The sequence below is a fragment of the Clytia hemisphaerica genome, unplaced genomic scaffold (assembly GCF_902728285.1).
Source record: "Clytia hemisphaerica strain Z4C2 unplaced genomic scaffold, Clytia hemisphaerica genome assembly, whole genome shotgun sequence".
Lineage (NCBI taxonomy): Eukaryota > Metazoa > Cnidaria > Hydrozoa > Leptothecata > Clytiidae > Clytia > Clytia hemisphaerica.
Window position 1 is genome coordinate 350,540 of NW_027104020.1, and position 25,948 is coordinate 376,487.

Here is a 25,948-nt window from a genome sequence, read left to right on the forward strand (position 1 = left end):
AGTACAGTAAAAAAACTTGTGATATTGGGGAGCAGTAAAGTCAAAAGACTTGTGATATTGGGGAGTATGTTATTGCCTTTTTGCATGAGGGTAATGAGACAAAATGACATTTAGGAGTAGTAGAAAAGGTTCAACCAGTAACAGTTTCATACATGACACAAACTGATAAAAGCAGACACAACTGGATATTCCCTGAAAAAGTTGAAATAATTAAGACATCTGTCGACCAAGTAATTACGACTAAAATCAAAGTCCAATATCTTGGAACTGCGAGGATAAGATGTTGTCAAAAATATTTCAATTTCAATTTATTAGGTTTAAAGTCTAATAGCAAAGGAAGTACCCTTCAAACTCTGTAAAATATCTTTTGGATGAAATCCTTTTATGCTAAAGTCTATACAACATGTTTTCAGTATAAAGTTTGAGAGGTTGACAGACTTTCTAACTTCGACTGTTCTCCATTAAGAGCAACGAAATTTCTTATTTGTAAAAGAGCTCCTTTATCCTTGGTTTTATAGTTTTTAAATTTTTAAAATGATCCTGTAGATTCAAAATGTATGATAGATATCAGTAGAAAATAAGTACTTATGTTTATTTCATGTAGGTCTTCCAAAAAATACAATGAAAGTATGAATTAATTGCAAAAGTATGAATTTTTTAAGACATTACACGATTACACTAAAAAAGCCTCTTTCAAGAGCAATGTAATGTACTCTACAACCTTATCACTTCAATTTTGATGCATAGTCATGATGTTTTTCTTAATCTACATTAAATTACCTTTCAAATGAGGGGTAACTTGATAGGTTTTTGAGAAGTCTTTTTTAGGCAACCTTGCAGTGAGATTCCGAGGTGGGCGTGGCCTTAAAGGCCCCGGTAGGGAAGTCAAAAAAAGTTTCTACCGAATTTGTTCTTATTTTTCTGAAATTATACATGTTTTGGCACATTTTGAAGGGGTAATCAGTTTATGATTCCAAAAATCCATTTTTAACATAGATCCCTACAAATAACATTCATCGAATTTGATGTTGTTGAAACCGATCTTCCACTACTTCTTGGGAAACACAACATGAAAGAGTGGAACGTTTTGATAAATACAGGTGATGACACTGCAGAAATTACAATAAATTCGGTTAAGAACAATGTAGAGCTGTTTAATGCTCCGTCTGGTCACTGGTGTATTAATATTCAACCTGGATTTCCCGTTGAAGTAGTTGATGTTATGTTTTCCGTCAAAGAAATGTCCAGAGAGCAAAAAACGCATGCAGCCAAACAAATTCATCGACAGTTTTGCCATCCAACTTTCGAATTTATGAAAAAAGTCTTGAGTGGCTTGAATGATCCTGACAAGGAATTTTTGAACATCCTTGAAAATTACACCAAGAACTGTGAAGTGTGTAAACGCTACAAACCATCGATTCCAAAACCAGCTGTCGGTAATTTATTTACTCCCGATAAAATGAAATTTAATGAATGTCAGCATTGATCTCAAAGAAAGAAACGGTAAACATATACTATACCTCATTGATATGGTAACGCGTTACACTCGAGCAGATTTCGTCAAATCAAAGGAAAAGCATGTTGTTATTTCAAAAATTATTGAACTATGGTTACCAATTTTTGGAGCTGCAAATACATTTCATATGGATAACGGGGGAGAATTTGCAAATGATGAAATGAGAGAACTTGGAAATCAATTTGGCATATCGATCAAACATACCACAGCATACAGCCCGTGGGCTAACGGTCTTAACGAGAGAAATCATTGCACCATAGACATTATGATGGAGAAAATGCTAGAGGACAATCCAAAGCTCTCGGAATCTCTTGCCCTGCAATATGCCACATCCATCCGTAACACGTGCATGTTTGTACATGGTTTTACCCCAGCACAGCTCGCCATTGGACAAAACCCAAGATTACCATCAGCACTCCATGACGATTTCCCTGCTCTGGAAGGAGTCACAACTAGTCCAACCATTGCTACCCATCTAAATGCTATTGCTTCTGCTCGGAAAGCTTTCATTCATGCCCAGACAAGCTCGAAACTCAGGAAAGCATTACAACATCCCATTCGTGAATATTGTGATCGTGTGTATCAATATGGTGATCATGTTTTTATAAATTGCCCAATGACCGTAGATGGCAAGGACCCGCCACAGTAATTGGAGTAGACGGAAAGGTTGTTATGCTAAGACATGGAAGTGTTGTTCGTCGAGTACATCCATGTAGACTGCAGTATACAACAGAACCAAAGACTTCTGAGAAACATGAAAAAATTGAAATAAAAAACATTGAGACCCAAACTGATCCCGAAGCTCCAATCCCTGATGAAAGTATTGAAAATACTGCCGAAAAGCCAACTGAGGACGTGGTTCAAGATGCTGACGGACACAAAACTGCTCCAGTTATCATTGACCAAATTATGTTGCCAAAACGAAACCAGACCGTGTCATACAAATATCCAGAAACCAGTCAATGGAAAATCGTTAAAGTTCTAGGACCGGCTGGAAAGAAAGGAGGAGTCCATCAAAACTGGTTGAATGTCAGAAGTGACGAATCAACTTATTCGATCGATTGGAGTTTGGTGGACGAGTGGAAACTATCTAGCAATATCGATCCTTCCAAAGATGAGATTTGTGTTTCCGTAGCCTTTTCCGTTCCTGATGAATTCAGAGACGCTAAATTACAAGAACTTGAAAAGTGGAAAAAGTATGGAGCATACACTGAAGTTGATGATGTCGGCCAAGAAACATTGTCAGGCACATGGGTTTGCACTCGTAAAACTGTTAATGGTGAAACATTCCCTAAAGCAAGGTTTGTTGTGAAAGGTTTTCAAGAGGAATCTTCAATCCCTGCTGACTCGCCAACTGGTAGCAAAGAAAGCAATCGCTTAATTCTTTCCATCGTGGCTAGTAAGAACTGGACGCTACAAACACTAGACATTAAAGCTGCGTTCTTACAAGGTAAACCTATCGAACGTGATGTTTATATTGTCCCTCCAATCAAAACCAAAGGGAATAAACTGTGGAAGCTAGAAAAATGTGTTTACGGGCTAAACGATGCAGCCCGTATGTGGTATTTTGCAATTTGGGATGAATTGGAACGTCTCGGCGATCGTCCATCGATTATGGAATCTTTTACTGGAGAGACTCAAATGATAAACTTTCTGGTGTAATATTTGCCCATGTAGACGATTTTCTTTGGGCGGGTACACCTGAGTTCAAACAAATTATTGATAGTATCTGTAATCGTTTTGAAGTTAGTCACACAGCTTCAAAATCCTTCAAGTATGTCGGTGCCAATATGCAGCAAAACAGTGATGGCAGTATCACTCTTGACCAGCTAGACTATATTGAGAAAACTGAACCGATCGTGATGGAGAGGAATCGTCAAACCTTGAAGGATTCACCTTGTACCGTGTCTGAAGCCAACGAATACTGTAAATTGGTCGGTAAACTAAATTGGATTGCAACACAAACCCGTCCAGATATTTCATTTGATGTATCTCGCCTTAGTTCTTCAATGAAATCACCTACCGCCAATGACATTTTGAAAGCAAACAAAGTGTTACGAAAAGTCAAATCCAATCCTTTGAAAATCAAATTTCCAAGAATTAATCTCGAAAAGTGCTTCATTACTTGCTTCAGTGATGCTTCATTGGGAAATCTCCAAAACAGTCAAAGTTCAGGGGGATATATCGTCTTTCTTCACGATAATGAAGGAAATGCTGCACCGCTATCCCGGAGAAGTAAAACACTACGTCGAGTTGTTCGTAGCACACTGGCTGCTGAAACAAGTGCTATGGTGGATACCCTCGATACAGCTTTCTACCTTTCAACCGTCTTAACCGAAATCCTGGTGCCCAAAGGATTTGATACCATACCAATCCACACATTGACGGACAATGAATCACTTTACCGAAATGCTCATTCTACGACAATGGCTGAAGAGCGTCGTTTACGTGTCGATATCGCGATCATCAAAGATATGTTGACAAAGAATGAAATTGAATCGTTAAAATGGTTGCCTAGTGAGTCCCAACTTGCTGACGCTCTTACAAAACAGGGAGCAGATGCGAAAAAGCTGTTGAATGTTTTGGAATCTGGAAAGTGTATTGTTTGAATGTTTTGATGGCTTGTTTTGATACTTGATGGTTTTGATGAAATTTACTTACAGTATTTGGATAATACTGGTGCTTATTGATAAAAGCGTTATGAAAGTGTTTTCGGAGCATTTATAAAAATGCTGCCATAGGGGCATGTAAAAGTAGGCATGTCGCCATATGATTTTGATAGAAGTTGGTTTGTCTGACTTTGTTTTTGTTGTCATTGATTTGCTTATAAGGACAGCTCTGGAGCTGCATTCTTTAGTTTATATTAGTATATTCTTTTGTTATTTTCTCTAGGACAAAAGAAAGAGTGGGAATGTCAACATTCCTGTTGTTTCTACATTATCTCACGTTTATATTTTATAGAGTAGTACATTTACACTTTGGTGGGTTTTACACTATCAATCACTCGATCCGTATCAATTCTTTCATTTTTAAGATCGTGAAGAACATGAAAACAATATTTCCCCCAAAATAGTACTTAAAAATTTCATTTTGATTAAATTACCTTTGATAATAATGTTGATTTTTCATTTAAATTTTGATTAACTGTTTTTAGTGAATTTCGTGAAATTCTTTGCAAAATCATAGTATCATGACAAACATGTATACTTTTTTTCTTGGGGCACCCAGTAGATAAATAGTATAGAATAGATATGAAAAAAAAACAGATAAATGATTAATGCTGACAAACAAAAACTTTACATGGGTTATTATTAGAAAAAGTTTTTAAGAGCTTACCATATCCAATTGAAAGTTGATCAACATTCAGATTCTCAATGTATTCTCCAACATAATCTTTTAACAGCCATAACGCTATTGATTGAAGCATTATACAATTTCTGGACTAATCTTTTTTTCTGTACCTATGTCATTTTAACTGAAAAAAGGATAAGTAAGTCGTACACTAGTGTCCCTTTGAAATGCGTATCAAAGATAAATGCTGCAAAAGCGATAATTTACTTTACTTGTAAGCATAGAATGTGCCGCAAAAACTCCAAACGAATTTATGAAAAAAATTACTTGGCACTTTTTAATGAAATTTACAATAATAAAAAAATACTTTTTACAGAAAATCGAGCTCCAAATCGTATAGTGAACTAGCTTTTTTTATTCTACCTAGAAGACTTAAATATTTGGTGTTCTGCTTGTTCACTTCTCAAAATTTTTTACACATTACAATAAAATAGGTCGAGGTGGATAGTTACTAAAGAAATTCTTCAGAAATTTGTTTATTACCTAAAGTAAGTTTTGTTTAGATTGGCACATAACATTCTCCCGAATCAGCACGTGATAACGCTGCAAATGTTCCCATGTAATTTTATCAGATTGGCTAGGAAAGAGAATTTATTTTTGTTACAGCTCTGATAATTTATACCTTAAAAATAATGGAGATAATTTCTTCCCGTTTCTCTGATATAATATTTCTCACAACGATTGAAACAAGAAAAAAGAACATATAAACAAGGTGTAAACAGAGAGCAAGAAAAAGTATCTAGTTTGTCTCAACACTAGAAACAAACCAATCAGGAGGCAGAGTTTGATGAGAACCACAAATACCATGCAATGTCATTAGTTATCAAATAAGGTTGTCAATTACATTCGAAAATATATAAAAGAAAAGAGAAAAAAGAGCGTGCAAGTCAGGGCAGAAATTAAAATTGCTCAATGTAGATGGGTGTTTAATTTCAAAACAAAGGCCAAACAAAGTCTAAACCAGGCTCTACCAACAAAAACATTGCGACAACGAAAGCAACACACGTACAGACAGACAAACAAAGTGACATAAAGACTACAGCTAATTAATATATAGATACTTTTTCAAAGTTTCAAAACTGGGCTCCATTGTGTAGTGAGGATTATTGTCTAAAAAAAATTATTTTTTTACTCTGGTCTGTGAAATACACGGCTGCCCCACAACCTACCCAAATTGGCAACCCCAGTTGGCTACCCTGCTTTTTAGACCAACCTGGAAATAACTCACAAAGTTCCAAAAAATCAGAAAAATTACGACCTAGAAGTATAGACTAAAGCTCCTGTATTAAGATTATGGGATTAAGAGAAGAGTGTAGACCAGTGAAAAAGTTTACGGTCTGGATATCCAGGCTAACTCCGTCTTCGTGGAATTTTTTAATGGCATGAAAACAGAATATGCAATGTCTTTAAGAACAAATTCCTAAAAGGCTTTTGTTATTCGGTAAATATTTCTTTTTGGATTAAGAAATTCCATCTTTTATTGTTCTAATGGTTATAAAATTTATTTATAAGATGCTTTGTTGTCTTTTTAATCTTTGTGTAAACTTGCATATGTTTTGCATATTTTCCAACTAAATCCAACCACGGCTTTTTCGTTCCTATATTTTTGCATACAATTCAAGATGGCGGATGGAAAGGCGAAAAGGTCTATTAATGCACCATTTACACTAGATAACTATAAGAAAAGAAAAGAGTGATGTGGGCGGCAGCAGGTGTTGTGCCGCCCTGGATTATGTGGTGTGTTTAGGAGGATCTCTAAAAATTGTTTGGTTCCCGTCATCCGACCGACCCTGATTTTTACTCAGAAGTTAGAGTCAGAGAGTCGGAGACCCCTTTTGCCACTTTTGGATTCCTAATTGTCAACCTCTGCGCGCTCAGTGTTTACAAGTTTTCAAATCAAAATAGGGAGCGCGGCGCGCCAGCGGAAAGTGAACCAAAAACCAGTTTATCCATGATTTCCCGATTTTTTAACCCGATTTCATAATTCGGAACTTCGTGGAAGCAGACCACGCTCGCGAAGCATCACTTTCTAAAAAACAAGATGTTGCATAATAATGATTATGGGGCTCACAATGCAGGTACCTAGAGTCATATCACCAGTGCACGAACGTCCCCAGTGCACGAACGAGCGTCTTTGAACTTGAAAAAAACAACCAAAAACAAACTTCTATAGAACTTCCTTTGTGCAGCAGAATCCTCAAACTATCCCTTGTAATCTCTCCAAAAATTAAAATAAACGGAGTACTAGAACAACATCAAACCGATTTTGAACGAGGCCAAGTAAAAAAATCACGAAATTTGGGATTTTTGTAAATATGGCTGATCGCGAGAGAAAATGTTTTTTATAAGAAAATTTGCGCAAGAAGACAGGGTTCGAATTATAAATTTGAGGAGCTTCGCTAAAAAAATTCGAGCGAAGCGAGTCGGATAGCGCCGCAGGCGAAAATTTTTAGATGTTTTCGAAGCACTTTTGGAGTTTTGCGATGTAATTTGCGATTAAATGCGATCTATATTTACGATCTATTGTTCTATCTACAACATAAATGTGAAGTAGATAGAATTTAGAAATTTGTATGCCTCTTTTGGAATTTTGTGTTCAAAACAATAATAAATTTATGTCTCTACTGTCTCGAGAAATCTCTACGAGAACGGAAATTAGCAAAAACTGTAAATTGTTTCAAAGTTTTAGTCCGTTATTTTTACCACCACTGTCTAAAAAAATCCCACCGGGTCTGTGAGAAGGGGGTGTCTTTAAAAAGATCGATAGTGATACAGGGGGCACATTGAACAATATTAATTAAATATACAAAAGTTGTTTATCAAAACGCTTTATTAAACAACTACATTCCTCTCTCTTTGAGATTCAAAAGAGAAGATAAATGTCTAGACTTGTAAAATGTAAAAGGAATTTTACTCGTTACTAAAGATAACAAGTGCAATGAACCGAACATTTGTTATGACGTAATAACCAGAGAGAAAGAAAAATTACTCAGCAACAATTAACGAAGAGATTTTCTCTTCAGCAAAAAGGCAAGCAAATAAGGGAGTTTCTTTTATGATGCCAGAGAGAAAAGCTTATATAGAAAGACTTTAAAAAAGTGTTTATTCAGGCGTGTGATCCCACTCATTAAATTACATATACAGACTGTGTTAGATTCTTTTTTCTCTTTGCCTTTCAATTTTTAAGTTTCGCTTAAAAATTTTTGCTTCGCAATTTTTATCTCAAAAAACTTTTTTCTTCGCCAAAACCTGAAATTGCTTCGCAATTTGCGACGTGCGAAGCTATAATTCGAACCCTGGAAGAGTTCTGAAAATGACTTTCCTCTTTTAAAAACCTGTTATCTTCCATCACACAAAATTTCATTGAAATTTGTTAGCTCATTAATTCAAAATCAATAGAAACATATCACCAGTAGTTGATATAAAAAAGGTTCCAGTCCGCGAACGATCCGAACACCATATTCAAAATGAAGACATTGCAACGTCAAAACATTCGAAAGCGCTGACGATCTCAATTAAAAAAGAAGACACTACATTGCCGCGCTTTTCGATGAACAAAACTTGAATAAGAAAACAAAAAAATGGACGACAAGAAAATATTTACAAAAATAAACAGGTTAGTAAAACGCTAAAGTTCTTATAAAAAAGACGCTATTTTGGTGAAAAAGCGTGTGGTTTTGAAAAGTTCAAATACCCCTGTATCATCTCGGAAGAGAGTTAAAGTATTACCTGCGAGCGGAGCTCTAATTTTTCTTTCAAAAGATCGTTCGCGCACTGGTTCCTCGTTCGCGGACTGGGTCCGAATAGCGCTCGCTTTAACGACTTATTATTCCAAGAAGAAGCCTTCAAATAAAGTGAAAACAAACTGAAAGAAGGACTTCAAGCTTGTTTACGAGATGGTCAAAAAGGATTTATGTAAAAACGAAAAGTAAGTCAGAAAAGAGAAAAATAAGTTTGCCGTTCGTGCACTGGGTACCCCCCTCTACAATGAACAAAGATGGAATGTATGTACAAAAAAATATTTTCGACCGACCGACCGACGACCCACCCACTTTGTAAAGTTGAAATGACGGGAACCAAACATTTTTTAAAAATCCGCCTTATAGCGGCTTTTAGTTTTTTAGAAGGATTTTTAGAGTGTCTCTTTCTTATTATTTTGCTAGCAACTTGTATTGCGAATTGAGGTGGAGTCTGGATCACTTCTCAACCCTTATACAATATGGCTAGTTTTGACTCGTTGTCAGACAAAATTGTTGTCAGAATACTGACGCATTTCTCAAATCCAACGTCGTCGTCGGACATTTTTACTGTCGGACTAGAAAGTGTGTCGGACTACTGACAACCTCCCGTCTCTTTTGGGGCTTTATCAGAGTTTATCAGAGTGGCTCTATTTTGCTAGCAACTTGCGAATTGAGGTGGAGGGAGTTAGGTGGAGTCTGGATTGCTTCGCAACCCTTATACAATACGGCTAGTTTTCGTTCAGCCTTGCTTTTTGTACAAAAACTGGAACAATTTCATGCAACCCTGGTAAAATAGTGATAAAATAACAACCTTAAAAAGTCTTGCCATGAAAGCTTCAACAATTTCTGAGATAAAAATGCAACGAATCCTTACCCTGCCACAACAAACACACAAACACAAAGTAAAGTCCAAAAAAAAAGTAAAATCTTAAAAGTGAAAGGTACAAGTTTATCTATCGTAGCTTTCACTACCATCTTGATTATAACCTAGCTATGAGCTTGTTCATTTTAGTGCATGCTGCGGCAAGAACTAGCCGTATTGTATAAGGGACCATTGAGTTTCAAGCCCGAAGGGCTAGAGGTCAATCTCTAACCTTTCGAGGGCGGTCAATGAACTAGCCGTATTGTATAAGGGTTGCGAAGCGATCCAAACTCCACCTCAATTCGCAAGTTGCTAGCAAAATAAGAGACACTCTAAAAAAAATCCCTCTAATAAAGCCGCTATAGAGACAGGGTCGTAAGAGCCTTAATGCCCCAGCCCAAACACATCACATAATCCACGGCGGCACAACACCCGCCGCTGCCCCGCACATCGCTCTTTTGTTTTACTTCTAGTTATACTAGTGTAAATGGTGCCTTAATAAAATCGAACGATCGAACATTTTTATTCGAATCACGAATCGATCGTCTGTCGAAATCATCACAAAACACAAAAATAAAACAAAAACAAAAATGTACAAAGATGGCTTGTTGGTTCTTCGGCAGTTTTGATTTATTTCTTAACAAATTCGACAAATTTGATTACCTCTGTACTTCTTTATCATAGAAGAATATCCACTTGGTTTTGCAAGGTAAGTTTCGTTCACTAAAAAGAGCACTCCTCCCGCCCGCGCGACTTGCAAAAACCTCTCATTGATTGACCTTATTTGATACTTGATACTTGCTGTTAAAAGTCAAGGGATGATGAAGATCCTTTCTGTCACCGTTCAAACTATTTTTTTCCATTAAACAGCAAAATAAAAACCGAAGAACCACTGCTTAGATTGCTTAGATGCGTGCCGCCCGCGCGGCAATTTGATCAGCTTCAGATTCCGTGTTTCGGCTTCCGGTAATTTTGTTGCTGCTCACTGCTAGGGTACACCATTTTAAAACGGCATTTTTCGCAGTCCTAGCTACCAAACCGAGAAAGTTTACGTGGCTTCAAGCCAAACCATTCAAGGTCATTTTGATAAAATCATCGGTTTGAAGATGTGATTTATATAGCAAATTTTATAGCAAATTTTCGCTTGGGATAGAAGTTAAAGGTACGTGCACAATATAGCAAAACTGCTTCGCTCATAAATTCGCTTCGCAAAAATCTCGTATAGTAAAGATTACATCATTAATTGCCCCCGCAACGAGCGTAGCGAGTGAGGAGGCCTTCATAGCTTCACGCAAGGATATTGGACAGGAATCTCGAATCTTTGCGCGCGCGTTTGTTCGTATTGTATGTTCCGGCCAATTAAGTGTTCCGCAAAAATATGGCGGTAAATTATACAGCGGTAAATGTTATACACATTTTCATATTACGTTATATGCTATTACCATTATTATATATTGCATTTCATTAGTTTTGATTTAGGATTGAAAAGCTGAAGCGAGTGTTATAAATGCAAATTATAGAAAACGTATATAATTACACCATAACAAGGATTACAATATTACTTTTGCAAATCAAAACAAACAAAATGGCAGACTGGTTATGATGATGAGCTGATTCGATTCATTGAATGGAAAAAGTGTTTTGTATGTCTAATTTTGTTTCTTGTCTTTAAAACTGAATAAATACTGTAATTTAGTCAGAAGTTCATTTCAGCAATGATTTCAATTCTTTTTCGGGAATCTTTAAAGAAATTTGCTCAAGTTTTCAAATGTACATTTTGTTGATATTTTTGTTCAAACTTATCAAACTGTAATTTATATTGTATGTTATTTTATTAATAACTACCTTTATTGTTTATAGAGCTTCTTAAGCTTTAAAGACCATTATATGGTCGTAACTCGGGAATATCTTTCTTAACTCGGTAAAACAAGATACCGGCAAAGTACAAAAAAGTAGAATGTAGCATATGAATCCAAAATTGAATGTGAATCGATGTAAACAAACTTTTTTTTGGTCTTCAAAATAGATTTACCTCACTTAGAGTGTTTTCACTGTTTGTTCAGTGTGGTAAATCTATTTGGAAAACCTGAAAAAAGTTTGTATAGGTGCATACATTCAACTTTTTCAGTTGTGATAGCCTACGTAATAACTTGCGCTCCAGTAGTTTGGTGAAATAGCTCCAATTCTGGCTTTCCAAGTTAGGAGGGACCTTCCCGAAGGCATTTAACGGTGGTTAGACTAGGCACACAGACAGTCATACAGAAACGGTAAAACAAGATACCGGCAAAGTACAAAAAAGTAGAATGTAGCATATGAATCCAAAATTGAATGTGAATCGATGTAAACAAACTTTTTTTTTGGTCTTCAAAATAGATTTACCTCACTTAGAGTGTTTTCACTGTTTGTTCAGTGTGGTAAATCTATTTGGAAAACCTGAAAAAAGTTTGTATAGGCGCATACATTCAACTTTTTCAGTTGTGATAGCCTACGTAATAACTTGCGCTCCAGTAGTTTGGTGAAATAGCTCCAATTCTGGCTTTCCAAGTTAGGAGGGACCTTCCCGAAGGCATTTAACGGTGGTTAGACTAGGCACACAGACAGTCATACAGAAACACCATAAAGTGAAAGTATATAGCTATAAACTCAAAAAGTCTAGCTTCCTGAAGGCACATCTCTTCATTGTCTGCGCTGCGATCATCTTAATGGATTCAATCAGCTTTTAGTTTGGAGAAAAGATTGCATCATGAAAAAGTACTATGCACTTTAAAAAAAATTAGGCGCATTTCAACTTTTCTCGACTGTACGTCTGAACATTGAGTTTCAAGCCCGAAGGGCTAGAGGTCAATCTCTAACCTTTCTCAGGCAAGAAAAATTGAAGCCTTAAAATATGCGCCGTATTTTTGATGACGGATTGAATCTAGCAATTCCTTTGTTTTCGAGTGATATATTTTTCAAAATGAAGCGGTAAATTTTAGTTTCAATCTGTCATTTGTGTAAAAACCAGGCGGGTCGCTCAAGGCCGTACAACTTTGGTAGGATTTGTTGGCTTCAAATCCTACCAAGGAGATTGACCTCTAGCCCTTCGGGCTTGAAACTCAATGCGTCTGAATGGACCACAATGGCATATCTTTATTTTTCTTTTGACCAACAACATAAAAGATTTTGCTTGAGAAGTACAATCAAAGCGTAGGCGAGTGGAGTCCGGGCCTTAGCTAGGATTGGTTTCTATTTCGCCCTATTTAAGATGGCGCAGAACTTTTTGATAAATTTTATCCGCAGTATCCTCTTGACTATTGTTTATTAAGCAAAGTAGCAATAGAGAATCAATCAATCAATCAGTAATTAAATCAATCAATAATCAAATCAATTAATTATTCCTGATTATTTTTTATGTTTCAATCTTTAAGGCATTAAAACCTTTATCTCGTCAACCTGTTCCGACAAGCTCGTTTCTTGAACCCGTCTTACATTTAAAATCTATTCCATGTAAATTGGAAGTTTGTTTTGCTACCATGTACAAACCACTCTCAAGGAAGATACTCTCGGGTATCTAATAAACGTACATGTACGTTTATTAATTTTAACAAAAATTTTCGTCAATTTCAAGTGCCTACTTTTGTTTCTAATGATAAATATCCATCTTTGACTTTTCAAATTACCCAATATTTACCCCCAAACCTCATTAAAAAGATCCTTCAATTAGGTTTGCATGCCTCCATTTTCGACCCTGTACGTTTATTCGCTACTGTACGTTTATTAGGTACTCGAGTAGTCTAATTACTCTGATATGGTTTCCACATGATAGCAAAAATGAATGCCAATTTAACCCTATTATTATCAGGCTTTTTCGGATTTTGTATTCTCAAGGGGGGGTGTTTTCCACCAGCCTTGCATAACTTTTGATCTATGCAAGATATGGACTTGAAATTTGGCATAAATGTTCTCTACCATAAAAGGAGTTCATAGAAAAAAATTTGGGTTGATGACGTCATCATAAAGGTGTTGACGTCATCACAAACTTTCACATTTATCGCTTACTAATGAAAAAGTACTATTCATTAAAATAGCAATTAAAGTTGAACGAATGGAGATTTTTCAATTCTGTTTTGAATTTCTAAAAGCCAAAATAAATATCTTTAACATATTTGCCGGTTTTAAACTAATAAAATTGACCTTTAAAATCCATGCAGAAATTGAGTAAATTTTTTCAAAAAACAATGACGTCATTTTTGATGACGTCAGCAGTTTTTGAAAATTTTTTAAATATTTTTTAGAATTTATTATTGATACCTAAAACCTGTCAAAATTTGAAGTCAGTTGGATGACTAGGTCAAAAGTTATGCTAAATTTAAGATTTTTGGATTTTACAGGGTTTTAGCTGGATTTTATGATATGCCTGCACAAAAAAGTCATAAAACCTGATCTGGTCGGTGTATAATTGTAAAATTTGGTATACATGCTGCTAATAGGATTATATTAAAAGTCAAGAACTTTCAGGGTGTTAAAAAAATTTTTCAGTGAGCTATTAACAAAAGAGTGCCAGCCTGGTGGAAAACACCCCCCCCCCTGATAAAAATAGGGTTAAGTGTAATAAACTTTAGCTTGCAAAACATAAGAGTCATTTCTTTTTAATTAGATTTTTTCATGTCTTCGTCGAAACCTTAATTATAACTAGGCCATCGTTTTTATTTATTTAGATGGAGTGTTATTGTTATTATTTTCAGGAAAAAAGAAAATCTTTTATTTCTTCGTTTAACCAAACGTGTAGTTACTTACTATTTTTTTGTCCCCATGCATTTCTTATAATCTTGCAATTGACATTGTTATGATTATACAATTTATTATAGAATTCTTTAAATATTATATTGCTGCGGTGGCATGTTAGTGTAAGCTATGTACTAGTAGCATAATTAGTATAATTATGCTATTGTTTGGGTCTCCAACCCTAACCCTAACTGGAAAGATCGATATTCTTATAAAAAGTGTTTCTTATAAAACATCGACATTTATAAGAAGTGTTTCTTATAAAACATCGATCAGGCAAGAAATATTAGTGAGGTTAAGTATACCGGGATAATCACGACGACGGACGAAAAATGTAATAGGCTAGTGGAAACACGAAATTTGATTGGTTGAAACTCACTAGCCTGTTAAATTTTTCGTTCGTCGTCGTGATTTTACCGATTTACTTAACCTCACTATTGTTATCTGATATTCCGATGGCGTATTGGCGGCCGCCCACGCTAAAGCTCTAAAGGAGCGGGCCAATATACTGTACCCATCGGAGACATATAGTAGTCATCGTTTGATGTACCGCATCACAGTCGTGACACGACACCCTTCAAAAGGCGGCGACCCGACCCACGACAACCTTTGAAAGTCGGCGACCCGACCCACGACAACCTTCGAAAGGCGGCGACCCAACCCACGACTACTAGTCCGGACCGGCATTATGAGCCAAATCCCCCCTCATAGTCATAATCATCTGCGGGCGAGAGTTCTCCCGTTGCTAGAACGTGGGAGGGGGGTCTTGCAAAATCTAGTAATCTTAAAAGGCCGATCTCCACTTGTTCGCGCTGCGATCGCACTTTTTTAAGCAAAGCTTCCACGCTAATGGTCAAAAGAAAATGAAGCAATTCTATTGGCGCGATCTGACGTGCAACGGTTGAAATTAAATTTTGCAGAAAATTTTTCTAAAAAGATATGTCAAAAGTTATGACTGTTTTTTTAAGCAAAATCCAGATGAAAAATTGATGAAAAACCACTATTTTGAAGATTTCGAGACAAAGTTGCATTTACAAAAATTTTCCGCAAAAATTAAATTTTTAGTGTTCGGTAAAAGATACACCATCTACTGCGAAAAATTTTCAAAATGTTTTTTCTTCGCCGAAACTAAGCTCTTCAAAGTTGAAATACTCTTCCTCGCAAAAGTCTTCATTTTCTTCTTCATCAATTTTTTTCAATGCAATTTTTGAATTTTCAGATTCAGGAATAGTTTGTCTAACAGAAAAATGTATAACATGCCATAGTTTTGTTGGTTACATCAGTCAGAAAACACATTTTAAACACGGCAATTATGAAAAATTCACTATGGTCAGAGCCCTTAATATACTTTTCCCCGACGAAGGTTTCCCCGATTGGGTAGGAAGTTATCAGATATTGGAAATACTTCAAACCAAAGAGGTGAAATTGCAAAATCTTTAACATGGTATTTGATAGAGAGTAGTAAGTAAATTTCATTTGGCTTTGAAATCTTTCTTTAAGCTCCTCCCAAGGTTTTTAACTGTTCCAAACTATTTGAAGATTTTTACCCTCTTTGCTTCGTGTTATAAAAGACTAATATATTTTTCTCTCTTAAATATTAAAATATGATATTGTAAATATTAAAGTTTTTTTCACTTTTAGATGTCGCGAGGAAAAGAGACGAATTAGAACAGAAAGAACAGTCTGTTTCACTATACAGACGTCAATTAAATAGCACTGTGACGTCATGTTTTACTGTTTGAAAGCAAATCCTATTTTTCTAGTGATTATGTTTTTAAATAGACAAAAAACAAAATAGTTGTTTTGGGATTGAGATCAGCGAAGCTTCTTTTATATACGCGAGAAAAGATTCAACAACCATAACCAACGTAAAAGAATTTGTGAATTTTCACGGTTAAGAGTTATATATTATCTGCACACTACTCATCGAGAAAGAGCAGATGCAAGAGGATATGTAGAGAGTTAGATGTATGAATAGTAGTGGTATTTTGTTGAGTATCAAATGTAATTGATGATATTTTTAGTGGAATTTTATTGTGGGAAATGTTGATACCGATGGGGCGCAATTATTCTCCTTTGCGAGATCTGAAGATGGACCAACTATTGCAGCCAGTTCTTGAAAATAAAGGTAAACATTCCTCTCCATAATTGACTCACAGTATCTCTTTATCAATTTCGAAATTTATTGATACACTCGTACACAGGGCAAGGCACCTGGCAGAAAAATCGGGTAAATCGCTGACAGGGTAAGTATATACAGGGGATATTCCCTGCAAGTTAAGATAATTTTAATATCAAAATCATTTTTGCAGACAATATCTCATCGGAGAACAGTTGATTGAAAATCGATTTCATAAAAGAGGAAACTTCACTCGTCATATTAATTTCTTATGCTGACAGTTGATTTCTATGGTGACGTCATTCAACCAATCGAATTGACGTGTTTATCTGCATGTGACCAGATGCTCTAATATCCTTTGTATGTCTGAAGGCACGGCCATTGCATGTTTCCTGCATTTAGTTGTATATTGTACCTCGTAGGTAGCTTTGACAGCTTTTAAATTTCCCTCTTTGTATTTATCTTTTGGACCTTAGAGTATTCTTGCATAGACAAGAATGACGAAAATCTGGCAACCTAACTGTCTGTATGATACCAGAATGTAAAGACTTTTTTACTGAGTATTTATTTATTCCATACTTGGAAGTTTGGTTCTTAGGAGATAATCCTCTCTGAAATGCACAAAGTAAACAAGCTTAGTGTTTAGTTGAACGATGGTATCAAAGTATTAGAGATGTAGTTTACAAGGTATCTGTTCATTATTAATCAGTAAATGTGAGATAATCCATCGAAAAGCTAATCAAATTTGGTCGGTGAGTTCTTTCGCAAGAAGAAACTCTGGACTTGGCGGTTTTCACGACTTTTAGTCTTTAGTATTTCTCGTGAAAGTCAATGTTTTTGAAAACTCTATTCATGACGTGATTCGCGAAAGTTTATACTCGCGTAAAATTCTTGACAGAATAGGAAATATGTTCACTTTTTAGCATGTTAAATGCCTTATAAGTCAAAAGACAAAAGTTTCAAACAACTAAAATATCGTTTAAAGCGCAGAATTCAATTCCATATCATTGTGATTTCCCAGTGGGAAGGAGGCTTCAATCTCGCAATGTTTATCGAGGCTTACAATTGCTGCAACTGGGATGTAACGGACGAGCTTCTAAAGAGAGATGTGGCAAGAGTTCTTATTGCGTTTTGGTTGCGTTTAATATTTTGATTGTTTGGTCACTGAAATAACTCTGGGTGTTTGTCAGAGAGTGTGAAGACTGATGATGTCATCTAGCAGAGGTGTTGTTTCATAATAAAATCAACATATTTTGTTATCTCGTGCACCCCCATCATCCACAATGTTTTGTTTTGGTGAATCCACGTCATTAAACATCCACAACTGAGACTTTAATAACTGAAAGAAAAGGGTACAAACCGCCAAAACTCACCCAAAACATAAACAAACTATTGAAGGTGGTCATTTCCTTTTCATTTCTCTCTAAAAACACACATTTCTTTATTAACGCTTCTAAAATTCTGTGGATAGTATTTTCTTTATGATTTACAGTTCGAACAGTTCCTTACTTGTTTATTTTTTCCATCAAACTTTATATCATTTATCAATCATTTAATTATGTCATTGATGACGAAGTTAGCCTGGATATCCAAGCTCAAAATTTAAGAAAAAACAAAATTTACCTCAACATACAAAGTTCTTAAATTATAGAGCTTGGTCTCCCTAGAGAATGAAAGTGCAAACCCATGTTTCCTAGTCAACCCAAGGCAGCAAAACAGAAATTAATAAAAAGCAGTCTTACAAGATCTAAAACTATTTAAAACATCCAAAGATTACACCAAAGTTCATAAAAAAGCTTGGATGCATCATCCTGACCAACCATGTTTTCTTGGAAAATGAACTTGCCTCTGTTTTCTTCTTTTTCATGTTTTCATGTAACAGAAAGCCCTATCTTCACTAGCAACTGGAGGACTATCCTATTTTTGCTTTAGAATTGCTCCGCGCTGTGTAGATTGGCCCTTACGGCTTTAGCGAAGTGAGCGCAAGCAAGCGGACTGCATTCTCTTAAGAGAATGCAAATCGCTCTAGGGAGACCAGGCTGTAAATCAGAACATAAAATATCTAAACTAGACTGTGAAATAATTTACAGCCTGGATATCCAGGCTATGACGAAGTTTGATAATTGACAATTATTCAAGACACTTTTTAGACGTAAAAGAGTTTCAAAACTTACAAATGATGCAAATAGTGAACATGTTTGTTTTAACTTTATTCCAGTTGCAAAAGCGATTGAAGTCACAGTACTCCATCACTGTCCATCCGCCATATTGGTACGGGCTTCGATGTCAATGTCTGGAATTCTATTTATAGCTATAAAACTTTAAAGGAGATGAAGTTTTTACGTAAAACTTCATAAATACCATATTAAGTACAAATAGTTTGCATGACCAAATGATTGATAGGTACTTGATATATAGCTTGGTGTGAGAAAATTCCTTTCAATTTCGAAATTTTTCGTCTAAAGGCTCTAAAGGTCACCTTTAAGTTTAACAAATTCTTTCTTGACATTTTTGATAAAAATCGTCATCAGCTATATATGTGTAAGAAAATCTTGAAGAATTGATCTTTCCCAACGAAAAATCTATTAAATAAATGTTTAGCTAAGCTGATCAAACATCGGGCATGTGAATAGCTTGCTAGACTAACATGTGGGGGGTTTTCGCTACGGACGGTTGACGAAAACAATTTTTTACCTAGTAATAGAATTAATACAGACATTAAATTTGAACATGCGGGCATGACAAAACTTTTGTCCTTTATATTTTTTACGTTATGGCATCATGATAATACGTGGGTTGTGATTAATTTTCTCCCCTCTTTTTAAACTGATGTACGAAAATGTTTACACAAAATGCATGACATTTCGTAACTATACATCCCTCAATTGTCATTTACTCATCATCGCTCCTCCAATTACTAATCCCTCAACGTCTCATAACTTGGATATTTTTTGCGTTGTTGTACCTATCATCATAACACCACCACACAAATAAATCAGTGTCAACGTGTACGGAATGTAGATTAATTTACATAAGTTAACTCTGCCCTCGTTATAAAAGCACACGTTCGATTTGCGTAAAATCTACGTTCGAACGTTTGCTTCCATAATGGCGGGGATTACGTAACCAAACATGAACCGCATGAAAAACTCTGGGGTTTATAAATGGTTTATATCTTCATTGTATTCTTAGAATTCTTCCTACCTATTACACAGTCTGGACTCAGGTCATTGTCGTGAAATGGTCGAAAACTACGTCGCCGAAAAAGCACCCAGTGATCAAATAAGTCGCCTTGAAGTAATCTCCTCTTTTTCGGTCCAAGCTTGTTGTCATGTTGAATAAAAGAGATATTCAACTTTTTAAATACGATGACGTCAAAACCTCATAGATGATCAATTAATTATAACCTTGTGTTGATAGTATCTTCGAATTATTGTTGTTTCACAAAAGCATATTTTTCTCGAATAAAAAGTATGACGTCAATCCATGCCAAAGATTTCAAGCCTTCTTCACAATAAAATGTCTCGTTCAGCTCGACCAATCAAAAGCGTAGATTTAACGTCATCGATAGAAATCAACCAATCACCGTCGCGCTGCCATTTCCTTTACTCTCCTCGGTTCTCTTGCCCGCGTCGACTGATTGCACAGAACAGAAGGAGAACATGGTTTAGTTTTGTCACTAAATTAAGAAATAGACTTCTAAAAACTTGACTTTATACCATAAAGCTTGCTAAGTATTTTTATATTTTTTTTATTTAGCCGTCAATGTTTACGGTAAAATGGATCGTACGAACGAAGATTTTAAAACCCAACCTGTTCGTGTTGGATTTTATGATATGGAAGAAACCATAGGCAAGGGGAACTTTGCTGTGGTTAAGCTTGCCAGACACAAGATAACAAAATCAAGGGTAAGAACACAATTAATATTATCTAATTCTGTACTTGTTGTTGTTCATTCAGCTACTGCTACACTTAAATTAATGGGTTAAACTAAAAACAATTTGTATATATAAAAACCAGACATCAGAATGCTCAAGGGAGATCGACCCAGTTCTTGTGTTCAAATAACCTGTCTGACCTGTCTTTACCATCTATTTATCAGGTTGCTATAAAAATCATTGACAAAAGCAGACTTGATGAAGCAAATTTAAAGAAAATTTATCGTGAAGTTCAGATTATGAAACTGCTACGTCACCCTAATGTTCTAAAACTTTACCAGGTATATTGAATTATAATATTTAATGTGTCTATCTTATCAATATTGTATGCCCATGCAACTTCAGAAATGGGTCTTGTGTGTTAAACTTAACATCATACCAAGAGGCAATGATATTGAAGTGACTGCGAAATTCCCTTTTGATTGAGACTTGATTGTGTCTGCTGATAATCTAGAAATCTCATTTGGTTATATTGATTCTGACCGTCACTTCAATTCAGATCTAGTTTAACGTGCCTTCCCGTAAACTTAGTGAATAAGGCAATTAAATCAGTGTTGATAAAAATGCTTTCAATATAATTATCAAACTGGTTCTTTTCTGTAGGTGATGGAGACAAAGAACATGCTGTATATAGTGATGGAATATGCTACTAAAGGAGAAATGTTTGGTAAGAATTACATTATTTACATATTATTACTGCTTTAAGTTAGTAATTTATGCCGTAGTAATTATTTATTCAATAGATCTTTGCTAGAAAGTATGCGTGTAAACAGTAGGTCGTAAGTCCAAAAATGTATTTAGCCAGATTATTAGCATAATTATTGACTTAAATATTGTATCTCTTGAAGATGAGGTCTACTTGAAAGTGCCTGTTTTAAGTCAAAACAGCATTGTATTACTTATATTTTGCTTTTGATTTTTAGCACACATTGACAAATATGGTCAACTATCCGAAGATGAAGCAAGAAACTTCTTTTGGCAAATAATATCAGCAGTTGAATATTGTCACAACCGAAAAGTTGTTCACAGGGACCTTAAAACTGAAAACTTATTATTGGATGAAAATCTAAATGTTAAAATAGCAGATTTTGGATTCAGTAATTATACATCAGAAAATGAACTATTATCAACATGGTGCGGTAGCCCACCTTATGCTGCTCCAGAAATTTTTGAAGGAAAAGAATATGACGGACCTGCAATTGATATTTGGAGTTTGGGTGTTGTTTTGTATGTTCTTGTTTGTGCTGCCCTTCCATTTGATGGTGAAAGTGTCCATGAAGTTAGAGACCGTGTACTTGAAGGAAGATTTCGTGTTCCATATTTCATGTCATCAGGTAAAAATTACTCTCATCGTTTTTTCAAAGTTTTACCTTCAATTATTATAGCTTTTTTCTTGCTAAATTTTCAACTTTTTTGAAAAAAGTCGTATATCGAAACAATCTCACTAACTTTAGCTTTTGTTTTAACAGAATTGGAAGATTTGATCAAAAAGATCCTGGTAAAGAATCCATCTCAAAGATACACATTAAATCAAATTAAAGGACATCCATGGATGCTAAAAGCACCATTAGAAAAACGAAGTTTCAACCCCAACATCCAGAATTTAGAATGCAATGGCTTCAATGGAGAATTAAATTCCCAAGTGTTACAACTCATGCAAACTTTGAATATTGACATCACTAAAACAAAAAAAGTAAGTAATTTTTGTCTCTTTTTCTGTTTTTTTTTTTAAATAATTACTTTATTTCCTCGATAATAAGGGCCTTTCATGTACAGTATTCCAACATAATGCAATCCAAGCTAGAAATGTTTAATTCCTCGTATTTTCTTCATTTCAGTCTGTTGAGCAGAATGCATATGATCACCACAGTGCCATTTACCATCTCCTCAGTGAAAGGCTAAAGCAACATCGCACGTCATATCCAGAAAAAAGCAATGTCGGAACCAGGATTAGGCGTGCTAGTTGTATGGCTGATCAAGCTATTGTTAGAAACAATAGGGTTCAAGCCCTCGTTAATCACCAACAATATAGACTTCCTTCTTCACAAAGTAGAAATCCACATGCACAATTACAGTATGCTTTGAATGAACTTCATCTTGGGGATGTTAAGATTCCTCCAGAAATATGTAGTAGTAATGTTCCTGGTTGTGTTACAGAATTTATTCCCCCTATTACAACTCAAGCATCATACACTTCTAGACTTTCCCATGTCACAACACATGTTTCATCGGCACAATCAAATATTGAGACTGTTACAGAAGAAGGCTGTGTTGGTGAACAACCAGTATCAAACCCACCTCCAACTAATAAGAGGAGAGGTCGTCGGTCAGCCGTAGATGCCATGGTACACATGAACAATAGCAGGAGGCATACTGTGCAAGGTCCTCCAAATCCAGATACATTATATGTTCCTGCAAACCATCCTTTATTGAGACAAGAAAATTCTGAAAAACCCCCTGAGTCTGGAAATGAATTTGCAAATAGAGTCAAGATTCAAATTATTGAACCCACTGTACCTGTTACCGAGCAAACGTCAATGTCAATGACTTTGCAACCTAATGCCCAACCAAAAATTGTTCCTATATCTCCACTTGCGCACAAAGATATTGGTTTCAAAGAAGGAAGACGTGCTTCAGATGGTGTGAATGCTCCATTCAGACATTTGTTACACAAGGCCGAAAACCAATATCTAAAAGAATATCAGGAGTTACAGAAGCTTCTTCAACGTAGTCTGACTCCAAATGAAATAGGCGAACAACAATTTAACCATAATCAATTCATTGAATCTGGTGGGTGTGCTACCCAGAATGGTCAAACACCAGACTGGAAATCAAGTCCTTTGTCTAGCCAAAACGAACTTATGATGACTCTGCAAAGTATGCATTTAGTTAATCAAGACAAAGAAGGTCAAAATGAACAGGAAAGTTGGAATAATGGACTTGGACCTTGTAGAAGACAGGCACCTTACCGAAAGATGTCAGGGGGATATTCACCTTTGCCTGCTCACATTCGCAAAAGGAGAACTCCTGTCCTTGGGGAAAGTCCCTTCTCTAGTTTTGATAGTGGAATGGATGATTGATTTTGTTGATCCTGTTCGGTTCTTTTTTAATGAATAGTTCTCGCTCGTAAATTTAAAATTGTTTTTATTTTCCACCTTTTTTAAGAAATATTTTGTTGATAATAACAATTTGTTTTGAATTTACCATGTTTTATTTCTAGTTTTAAGTTATTACACCAATTTAATCCTATTTTCAATCTTTCTGTAAAATTGTACATACAAGTATTTTTAAATGTTTTAAAAGGTTTAAAATTCGCTATTTCTCAAAGTTAATAAGAGTATTTTGATACAAAGATATTCAATTTTGGGCCTCAATTGATTTATTTGCAATATTTTCGATAATTATACCGTGGCTGTCAAATTAATTTTTACTTTCAAAACTTTTTCACACCCTCTATGAACCTATGAGTTAAAAATTGTGTATATTGTTTTGGATTTTTCATTTCGTGTGCGATATAAGAAAGTGGATCTCTTAATTCTTTTACCTTTGTCAACATGCTTGCTGTGAGCTGTGCATGTCATGTGTTCTCAAAAAGGTAAAATGACGTAAAAGAAATTACATACAGACGTATTTTATGTCTGTTTATATAAAAAAGACAACTTGACTTCAATCAAAACACTCGGTGCTATCTCAAGTAACCATATACTTGGATAGATGCCAAAATTGACGCTTTGAAATATCTTGCCCCCTTTTCTTATAATAAATTTACACACAGTCACTACCTTTGATTTTATAACAATAACATTTTTAAATTATTTTATTTTTCAAAAGAAATTATTTTTTAGTTTTACTTCATATACCACGTCAACTCAAACGAGTTGCAGATAATACCTACCAAGGGCTTTTCAAAGTTAAATATTTTACAAGCTTCCTTCTTTTTTGTCTTTTTTGATATACATAACCTTAATTAGGGTTAAGTATCGGCGGAACTCTACGTCTTATTGATTTTTCGAAAATAAAGGTAGCTCGTAAACTATTTTTTGTACAAAATTGTCATTACTATATTGTGAGATAGAAGTTGTTGGTTATTTTAACTTTTTTTTTTTGATTTTAGTGAGATTTGAATTGAGCGTTGAGAGTGAAAAATACTTAGAGGGAATTTCTAAAATTTGTAAATTATTTTTTATGTTGACCCGTGGCAGAGCCAATGAAAAACACAAAATATGTCAAAAATCAAAAAAGAAAATATTTGTTGTTATTTTTTGTCTTTTTGCTGTATTGAATTACATCGGTTAAAGTTGACCAGTGTAACTCCCTAGCCAACTTTTATGGCGCTAGTCTTCATCAGCTATTTTTATCGTTTGTAGACCACTAAAAAGGATCTTTGTCTTCGTAAAAAGTGCCCAGATTCCATTAAGAATTGGGTTTTTGGGTGAATGAAATTTATCGGGATTTCTTTTTTGGACGAGGATTCCTGCTCTAGTGTTATTTTGGCAAGCGGAACTCAAAAGTCGTTCTGTCTCCTTTCTTTTGGAATCAACGCCAACCTAATCAAAGTTGAACTTTGTCTATTAATGATGCCAAAAATATTAATGAAAAGGAACACTAACACAAATCATAAAAATGTTTGAACATCCGATGCCTTTCTATGTTTATCTTTTGTTATTAAAATTCTTAATTGGTATTTAGCATCCTTTCGTTCCACTAAAGTGGGACAACAGCTTTTTCAACGTGCTCTTTTTTGCGCACACACAATATACAGTAGGCAATTTCAAATTTTCTGTTTTTCTGATACTTTCCTGAAGAAAAAAGCAGGCTGAATCTAGGAAGACAGGAAGCCAATATTTTCTCCCAGTTGACGTAAATAATCTCGACGTGAATTCCCTCTTGCGTTTGGAGTAAGGTTAAGAATTGAACTTAATGACGTCACTTTGCTATTAGTTCAAATTGGAAGAGCGTCATTCCATGAAAGTAAAGTTCATGAAAAGAAACCCCTCTGTATAATAGAAAAGAAAATATCAGCGGGTCTACTGACATTCAAAATTGTTAATTTTGTTTTCAGACGATTTTTCCTCCGTCTGAATGGATTCTAAAGTTATGTAAAGCATGTAAAAATGGTTTCTAAATCTCCTTTGATTTGTAATGAATCTAGATTTCATTTTTTGCGCATTAAAATATGTTTCTATCAACCAGATTTCGTTATGGAGAAAAATGTTTTCATCCATCATCATCATTATTTACTGACGACTTGTTTCTCTTTATGATTGCAAATTGATGGCGTAAAAGTCATTAAAGACCTATTTAAGAGACCGCAATCATTTGAAAAAATTAATTGCAAAACTTCAAGAAACTGGCATGGCCTCTGGAACCGTCCGTTCTCTTTCAGCGTAGTTCCATTGTATTATTTTCGCTATCGATACATAGAAAGTGATCGTCTGAGATTTAGTACACTTTTTTGACCGTAGGTGCTAATTGCCGCGCGGGCATTTTTTGTCCGTTTTACCACCCTAAAACCGTCCCAGTGTTTTTTCGCACCTAATAGAAAAAAGTTTGAAAAAAGATTGAATCGAGTTTGGGATGATAATAAAGTGGCACTCGCCTGACTGCGCGACTGCGGTCGAAAAGGTGTATTTGTGATGGTACAGCACAAGAAACTTT

At 35.3% G+C, this 25,948-nt stretch overlaps 2 protein-coding genes across 5 annotated transcripts in view; one reads left to right on the forward strand and one right to left on the reverse strand.

Annotated features, from left to right (window-relative positions):
* The window catches only part of LOC136811451 (intermembrane lipid transfer protein VPS13D-like), a 130,073-nt gene that overhangs the window by 49,897 nt on the left and 54,228 nt on the right, over positions 1 to 25,948 (reverse strand). For both annotated transcript variants that reach the window (XM_067068059.1, XM_067068058.1), the window contains exon 2: positions 4,853 to 4,991. In XM_067068059.1, coding sequence (XP_066924160.1) covers positions 4,853 to 4,943 — 91 coding nt within the window. In that variant the 5' untranslated portion in view covers positions 4,944 to 4,991. The remainder of the gene's footprint in view (positions 1 to 4,852; positions 4,992 to 25,948) is intronic.
* On the forward strand, positions 16,175 to 24,548 carry LOC136811447 (serine/threonine-protein kinase SIK2-like). 3 transcript variants are annotated; one of them, XM_067068052.1, is made up of 7 exons: positions 16,175 to 16,361; positions 20,112 to 20,260; positions 20,455 to 20,571; positions 20,894 to 20,957; positions 21,214 to 21,624; positions 21,760 to 21,983; positions 22,129 to 24,548. In XM_067068052.1, the coding sequence occupies exons 1-7, from the start codon at positions 16,277 to 16,279 to the stop codon at positions 23,368 to 23,370; spliced, it is 2,292 nt and encodes a 763-aa protein (XP_066924153.1). In that variant the 5' UTR covers positions 16,175 to 16,276; the 3' UTR covers positions 23,371 to 24,548. The 3 variants fall into 3 exon arrangements, with proteins under 3 accessions (XP_066924153.1, XP_066924155.1, XP_066924154.1); XM_067068054.1 differs by lacking the exon at positions 16,175 to 16,361 and adding an exon at positions 17,698 to 17,750; XM_067068053.1 differs by lacking the exon at positions 16,175 to 16,361 and adding an exon at positions 18,489 to 18,623.